Source organism: Channa argus, chromosome 8 (genome assembly GCF_033026475.1).
Source record: "Channa argus isolate prfri chromosome 8, Channa argus male v1.0, whole genome shotgun sequence".
NCBI classification, from domain to species: Eukaryota; Metazoa; Chordata; class Actinopteri; order Anabantiformes; family Channidae; genus Channa; species Channa argus.
Genome location: NC_090204.1, coordinates 16,250,095 through 16,258,280, shown reverse-complemented (window position 1 = coordinate 16,258,280; position 8,186 = coordinate 16,250,095). Strand labels below are relative to the sequence as shown.

The following is an 8,186-nucleotide window of genomic DNA, read 5'->3' as shown; positions in this document are numbered from 1 at the left end:
TTTTGTTGCTATTATTTTTGTAATTTTTTTTCCCCAACTTAAATATTCCTATGCACATAGTGTACATGGAATGAGGTAGCAAGTGAAAAGATTACCAACAAGATTACCTGCAGCTGGGACATTTTTGGAAACGAGTTAGGGGGAGGTTTGGAAGTGAAACAGACTTAAACAGATATTATCTCTGCTTCATTTTTGTCACCTTTTTAATTTAAAGCTGCAATTTACAGATTGCCTTGCAATATTCATGAAAACAAGAAAAGTCTAAATTCTCATCTTCATGTATTCTTTCTCCCCCCCTTGAGGCAGACTATCATGTTATTAAAAAGTACACAATGAAACAAAATGAGAACAAATATCTTAAATCATTTAATAGTTGCAGTGATAATTATAAATAAGTACTGTAGCACAGACACACCATTATATACACAAAACTAGTGTATAAAGCTCTCAGACTATTACAGGCATTTTCAATGCAAACGTTGGCACAAGTCAATTATTTCAAAGTTCATTATTTACGGCACAACTACTTCCACAGGTATCTAAAAAGTTGGCAGCGAATATGATTCCGGTTCATCTGGAAGAAAATACACAGTACACAGAGAATGACACCATGTAAACGCACTACATGACATTCAGAGTAAGAAGTTCAAAGCCTGAGAAGTTGGATTTCCATAAACAAAAATTCATAAACTTTGGTTGTCGACAAAAGTTATGTTACACTTCTGACGACAGTATAAAAAGAAAACAGGAAGAATTTTTTTTTTTTTTAAATACTTTGGATTTTGGAAACCTATTTCCAATCAAGTACAAATGTAGAAATATATGTACAGAAAAACATAAAAACCTGTGATCATAAGGCAGAAGTGCTTTACTGGGATTTGTATATGTTAATATTGAGATGAAACTATAACCAAAACTCGGCAGGGTTTCACCATCAAAACACATGAACTGCGTGTTATTTTTCCATTGGTGTAACAGGGCCATTGTACAGACAGTTGAGCTTTTAGGCAACAGGTTCAAGTATCAAAGAGGCTTTAAACGTTGCAGTTTTGTGTAAACTCAGTGAACACTGTACATTTTGAGTAAAACCCACCAGTGAACTTCAAATAGGTTGGAGGCTAGAGGTGTTTTAACAACATTTAGTTCTTTACTTGTCCTTGAATATTGACTGTGACTGAAACATTTATACCTCGTCTACACCAGCGTGCAGGGTTCAGGCACAGTCCTGCCATACACTCACATTGAAACAGATGTTTGTTCTCAGCTGTTATTTGAATCACAACAGCTTAGTCATGTAAACTGTAAGCATATCCCACAGATAATAACTAAAGACCATAAATATCCTGTGTATAGATAAGGTGACAACATTTTTTTCATTTTTCAGCTAGAAGTAGAGATATTTCAGCCTAGTTTAATAAAGGGAAGTAAGAGAAGTTTAATGGCATTTATTTACATGTACTACTCAAACTATAACCAAAAGAAGCAAGTTTAATGTGAGTGAAGGTGTCCTATAAAACTGATTTCAGAACATATCAGACGCTGCTATCTTTACACCTTTTCATGATTCTCTACCTACAATGTCTCTGTGCATATGATGCAGAAAGATTATTGATATTCCTGCTTCATACCTCGCTACTTACACAAATCCTAAAGGCCAATCTGTCGGGCAGTAAAGTATTTCTTTGTGCGGTAGAGGTCTTAGCACCTTATAAACTCAGTCATTCATTATTAGCCCTACAGCACCTTTGAGACTACTGTACAAATGGGTTCCAAGTAAATTTTCCATTACTTTTTAGGTTATTATTGTCATAATGTATTCTCGTCTTTGCACTTTTTTATACTCTACAGTGCTATTCAAGTTTGCACAACAATGATCGTCTAAGTTTATTTCATGTTTCACTTTGTAAGTCTAATAACGTTTTAATCAGTGTCAGACTGTCCAATGTCAGTGTGACATTTTGTGATAAAAGCATACAGTGAAGGATCACAGCACTGTGATGCAGAGTGAAAAAAGTACGACAGCAGAGTCATGTCACCTGCTCGAAACATCATCTGTCCTGCTCTTTGTTGTGAAAATGCAGCTCTGCTGCACTACTTCCTCTTTTCTTTATGTGTTTTAGCCTGCACTAATCACAAATGGCGAGAAAGGGGGGAAAGGGGTTAATAAATGTCAATTCTCAATTAACTTTGAACAGGAGAGTGATCAACTATGCATTATTGATGCTATTATACACGTTCAGCATGTGAACTGTCTACACTGTAGACCGTTCAAAAACGGATCTTTCCTTTTTCTTGCAAAATTGCTTTTGCAACTCTAGATTTAGATGTTTAGAAGAGGACCAGAAACTGTGAAATTTGCTAATTTTGGAACAAGAAAATAGTTAATCAATTCTAATGTTTATCTGCAATAAATATATACTTGTTATCCTCTGCAGAATGAGCAGTTAACATGCTAATATATATTAACATTTAGCACACCCTATACAAATGCTTGATTGATTTATAAATAAAAACGTATGGAAAATTTACTACAGAAACCAGAGACCAAGCAGAGGGAAGCAAGCATCATTCAGTGGTTTCCTGAGCATGGTGGATGTTACACAGGCATTACATACAGATAGAGCTCCTGTCTGCACCATGGCCACGCAGAAGTCCTGCTCTCAGCTCATCCGCTCGAGGTAGACAGACAGCAGAGGTGTAGGAGGCAGAAACTCTTCTTGTTTGTTAACCACTTCAGTCTGACGCAAGCCGTTATTGTCGTTGCCTGAGGATCCAACAGACTCATGTGAAATGCAGTAAGCTAGCTTTGTAAGACTAACAAGGCTGAATAAATAAGATTAAATAAACAAAAAATAAATATTTATTTTAACTAAAAGGGTATTTTATGGTTGCTAAAGATACCAATATTTGACAAATGATTACTACATGCATATTACCAGGAGGGAAACATTTCTGTCTTTAAATATATTAACAATTGAGTGAATATCATATTTAAAGGCAAGTAATGCTGATTAGACATATTGCTCCTTTGTGTCCGTGTTTTTGTATCCACTCACTTGCAGAGGCCAGGTCCATGTACTGGCAGATGGCGTGAAGAAGCAGTCTCTCAAAGCTGATTCATAAATAAACAACAGAAGCGTGACTTTTCACTCGTCTTCTTTTAAACCTGATTCAAACTTGTGGTGGTAAATTATCTTTATTGACCCAGTTTCGATGTACAGATCAACAAATATAATGCACTGCTTCATCTCACTTGTTTTCTTTATGCTCACATCCTGTTTTTGTGTTTACTGTATTGGATTTCCTGCTGCTGCAGTTACTCTTCTTTGTGTGGATCATACAGGTTTCATGTAATCTAATATAAACTGTTAAATATTTATCAATCTAGGCTGTAAACATGTTTAGTGGTTAAATGATAAGGACAACATGAGGAGCTTTGTAAACATGATATATGATGCAGGAAATGTATTCAGACTGCAACATTTTATTTTCAACATTATTTATTTATTTTTAAGAAGATACTTTAGCACCCTGTTGCCTTGCTGGACTACACAAATAAATGTGGGGGCTGAAGTCAGTCTGAATGCATAGAAACATTTTCCATAAAGTCACTGATCGACCCAAATGGCCCATGAGTTCAGTCTACTGAATAAAAAAAAATGAAAATCTATCTTTAAGTGGAGTAGAAAAAGCTCCTGTATGTTTGTACAATATAATTATATTCAAGAAGAATATAAACAAACAATGTTTTTTGCAGGATTTAAGTTAAATTTAAGATGTTTAAGCCCAACCGTAATAGCACATTGAAACCAATTTAATGCCTGTTTCATGGTCATATAAAAGGATCGACAGCATGGAAAGTCAGAAAATGACCTACCATGAAATACAATCTGGAATTATTTAATACAAATGTTTTAGTACTTCCAAATATTATATAATATGAATGAATCACTTATGGAGGTCAATTGTTTTACAGATGTACTGAAACTCAAAAAGGATCAAACTGTTTATAGTTGTGTAAATTCCCCTGACAGCTGCAATCAGATACAATAGTATATTTCAAATGGCATTACAGCCAACAGAAGCCATTGAATTTATTATATTTTACCCATCACCAGTGCCATCGAAGACCTATTTATGAGGAAACTTATTTCAATGTTTTGTCAGACTTAAGAAAACCTAAATATAAAAAGTGCAGTTGCAGTTGCTACCTGCTGGTGAGGTTGGTTGTGTAAACTGAGCGAGGTTGAGCGTTGAAGAAGCTCAGAAGGTTTTCCTCAAGCACTTCTAGAGTTCCCTGTGAGGAAAGAAAAACATCAGCAGTGAGTCTCCGATAGGAAGACAACACAGAGGTTCAATCACACATATCACATAGTTCTAAATATTTATTTATTCTGTAGTTTTAATCTCTGCTCTGCTGCTGTGGTGCCTGAATTTCAGTTAGCTGTTAGCTGAATTAAATCAAGTTTGCCAATGTCAAACAACCAATGTACAACTGAAACAATTAGTCTCACGTAACTGATTCATCTATTTCTAAATAATTTATCAAGTTTTTTTCTACAAAAATGAAAAGAATTAGCTGGTTCCTGCTCTTTAAATATCAAGATTTGTTGCTTTTCTGTGTTTTATATAACTATAAACTGAATATATTTTAAAAAGGATACAAGATATCTTGAGCACTGGAAAACACCTTGATATTTTTATAGAAATTTTAACCCAGAAATGGAATGCTCAATTAATTGAGAAAATACAAACCCAAACTCAGTGTCACACAGGTCAACTAAGAAATGAAGGATATAAAGACATTTTCAGTAGTGACCGAAAGACAAAAGTATGGTCTCTGCGTCTGGTACACAGATGCGATTTTTTTACCAGCAGCAAACACATGAAAAGTAAACCAACAAGTGTTTTAGGTTTAGTGATCAAACTTGAACTTAAGCTTTAGGCAACTGTACAGTATAGATTCCTGTCATGTATACAAAACTTGATCCACTTAATTAATTATTAACCAAACAATTATGCTCCAAGCACAATGAGAAGAATACATGACACTTACCAATGGGATTTGCTTCCGTTTCAGAGTCGCTCGCAGCCGGCGATCGATTCTCTGGAAGCAGTCCTGAGCAGTGAAGGCAGGATATACTGTGAAGAAATGATTGAAATTCAGCCAAACAGCTCTATTCAGACAAAAAACTACTGACTGACACACTCACCATTCCTCTGGTCTTTGAGAGGCCTGGTGATTTTCTTCTTGGCCTCCTCTTGCTCCAACAGAGAGAGCAGCTTCTCCTGCTCCTCACCAGAGCAATTCATGAAATCATTCCATGGCTTTGAAGAGCAAGACAAAAAGCAAATCAGCTGAAACATGAACACAAAAACGTCAAAAAATTTAAAGCCCTGTAGGATGCTTTAGAGCAGGGGTAGTCAATTACGATTTAAAGAGGTTCGAATAGAGAAAATTTCCTCATGCGCAGGTCTCCAACAACATGATGTTTAAGTTGAATTATAATTTAGTTATACATTAAAAAAAATAACAATCTCAGAAAAGAGTCGCCGGTCGAAATGTAATTTCCGTCTGGGTCCACCCATTCGTTACCACTGCTTTAGAGCATAATCGAAGCAAAGCAGACTAACCTCTATGTAGTATTCATTGGTGCGGGCTTCAGTGAAGATGGACGGGATAGCAGGGTTACTGCAAACCTCCATATCATCTTTGGAGCACTCATCCCTCTCAAGAAGATTAGCAAGATACCGGTCTGATTTTCAGGGAAGGAGAGAAGTGATGATAGCTATGATGTAAGCAGAGCTTGAATAGCAGATAATGAGAAAGCCAAAGATGTTAATTCTTCAGATAAATGTCAGTTAAATGTAAATTTCCATTAATGAAGGTGACATGTTTCTCAATTTCAATGCTAAATCTATGAGTACAAAAGAAATCAAAGAAATAAGAGAGTCTCAAAATTTGGAGTTTCCTCTAAAGACTTTTCCAGCACAATCTGAAAATGCAAAAGCAGAGCTTACTGTTCTCCTGTCGACGGAGGCTCTTTTTGCCTTTGGCTCGGGGGGTGAGTTCAGAATTGCGGATGGCTTGGTTGATAAAGAACTGCTTCCTTTTGGTGGGAGACACGCGCTTGGCGGGAGAGTTGGGAAGTGAGGTGCATTTACGCTCCTCTATCAGGCTGGGAAATAAATAAGATGAAAATGTGAACTTAGTCAAAGAAATCATTATGGTGGAATAACGAAGTAACAAAGTCCTCTGGCCGAGTAATTTGTGGTATTTTATGTTGAAGGAAATAGTTAAACTGTAACAGATTTGGTGTTCACTTTTCCTCAAGCTGCTGCATATACATCTTTGCTACGCTTACCTTACAGTTCTTGTCTTTAACAATAATAAATGTCTTTAAGAATAACTAGAGTAAAAACAGGTAAGCAGGATTATAATGAAGATGTGTATGTCATTCTTATATTCGATGGTGGAGAGGACAAACCTTCCCATCATTACATAGAAAACCATATTCATTTGGGTTTAATTATAATAGAAAACAGTCCTTGCCCGTTTCTATGGTTTTCAAATACTGACATAATATGAAATATCGTCAAATATATCAGATATTTCAGAAAAATCTAAGATTCTAGTTTATTATTACAATATACACAACCGGCATATCATGATGGCCACGTGTGCAATTTAATGCAATGAAATACAGTGGCTCTGCCACGTCTTCTATTTTTACAAGGTTATAATTTCTCAGTTTTTAGGTTGAAATTGTCAGAAAGGTGATTCTACTATGCGTTTAGTTTTGAGGTAAAAGAGGGCAGTGGAGTCATCCTTGAGTGCATTATAAAAAGAGGTGGTTTAAAATTGTTTTTTTGTTTTTTTATTTGTCCTTGCAGCTCATCCCGTGAGTTCAGGGTCGCGACAGCGGATCATTGTCCGCATGTTGAATTGGCCCAGTTTTTACGCTGGAATCTGACGCAACCCTCCCCAATTTCTACCGGGCTTGGACCAGCACTGCACAGCTGGGAAGGGGAATGGGCTGTTAGGGGTTCAGTGTCTTGCCCAAAGACACATCGACATATAGCCGGGACCGGTGATCGAACCACTGACCCTATGGTCCGTGGACGACTGCCTTACACCCCATTTAAAATGAATGAGGCAGCCAAAACTTTGTAAATCATCATTGTGATGTCTGGAAATAAAATCGTGCCTGTTGATGAAAACCTGACACTTACTTTTGATGTTTAGCACATATTAATTACATTTTCATTCATCAGCAGTCTCCCTAAAACTAGCATGGCTGTTTCTGCTTTGCAGTACTGTGCCCCCTGCCATTTCTTTCTGCTGTAGTTTTAAATGGGTCATAGCAGTGAAGAGTATTCTGCAACACCCTTCGATGTAGGTCAGTGGGTGGTGTGTTTTCTGCCTGTGAGTTAGCAACTTGTTCAGCCGATGCTATTTTTGCCGTAGCCCTGCAGGTTACACGCAAAAGTGCAGCAACATAATACGGTGTAATCTGCGTTAGTTAGTTAGCTTTGTCCAAAATGGGACACATCACAAAATTTCCGTGTGATATATGAATCCGAATAAAACGCCGTACGCTCTCGTCTGTAGCCATGCAGCGGTTTTAATAGCTGTAAAATTGTACATACTGTAAACATATACATATATACATATACTATGACACCCCGTACCTCGGTCTTGACAACAGGGAAGTCATTCAAAGATCTGAATAACGCATGTAGTAGGAAAAACTCAAGAGAAATTCGTCAGGTTTATCAGTTTGTTGATAAAATCACCTTGGCGTGAGGGAATCCAAATCACAACACCCAAATCAGCTAATTAGTTAGCTGTTGAACGGCTAGCTTATCTACATCCATTCTCGCTAACGCTAACTAGCGTGGTATTTCAACTCTGCATAACTTAATGCTAGCTAGCTTGCTAACAAAACAGACTCGTATTTGTCACTTACATGTAATCCTGTTCTTCGTTATTTGTCAAAACCACCATCTTATTTAAGCAGAACAGACGGATGCACTCCACCAATGGACCGTTTAAAAAAAACACAAATATGGGGAAGGAAAAGACAAACTAAAAGAGACGTACGTTTGACAGAAGCTAGCTCGGCGGCTGCTAGCCAGACCCAGACAGAGGCAGCAGAACAAACACAAAGAGCTTTAAAAAAAAA

General features: G+C 37.0%; 1 protein-coding gene across 1 annotated transcript; it reads right to left on the bottom strand.

Annotated features, from left to right (window-relative positions):
- Positions 1-353: 353 nt before the first annotated feature.
- r3hdm4 (R3H domain containing 4) lies at positions 354-8,162 on the bottom strand. Its single transcript, XM_067513823.1, has 8 exons — positions 7,971-8,162; positions 6,022-6,179; positions 5,635-5,756; positions 5,214-5,328; positions 5,057-5,142; positions 4,212-4,297; positions 3,057-3,112; positions 354-2,764 (listed from the first exon to the last, which is right to left on the bottom strand). The coding sequence occupies exons 1-8, from the start codon at positions 8,006-8,008 to the stop codon at positions 2,661-2,663; spliced, it is 765 nt and encodes a 254-aa protein (XP_067369924.1). The 5' UTR covers positions 8,009-8,162; the 3' UTR covers positions 354-2,660.
- Between the last annotated feature and the right edge of the window lie 24 nt (positions 8,163-8,186).

Excerpts from the sequence above, each read along its gene's own strand:
- r3hdm4 (XM_067513823.1), bottom strand. The coding sequence starts at position 8,008 with ATGGTGGTTTTGACAAATAACGAAGAACAGGATTACAT. Across the intron at positions 6,180-7,970 it reads AACGAAGAACAGGATTACAT|CCTGATAGAGGAGCGTAAAT; the intron begins GTAAGTGACAAA and ends TTTATTTCCCAG. Across the intron at positions 5,329-5,634 it reads CCAATGAATACTACATAGAG|CCATGGAATGATTTCATGAA; the intron begins GTTAGTCTGCTT and ends TGCTCTTCAAAG.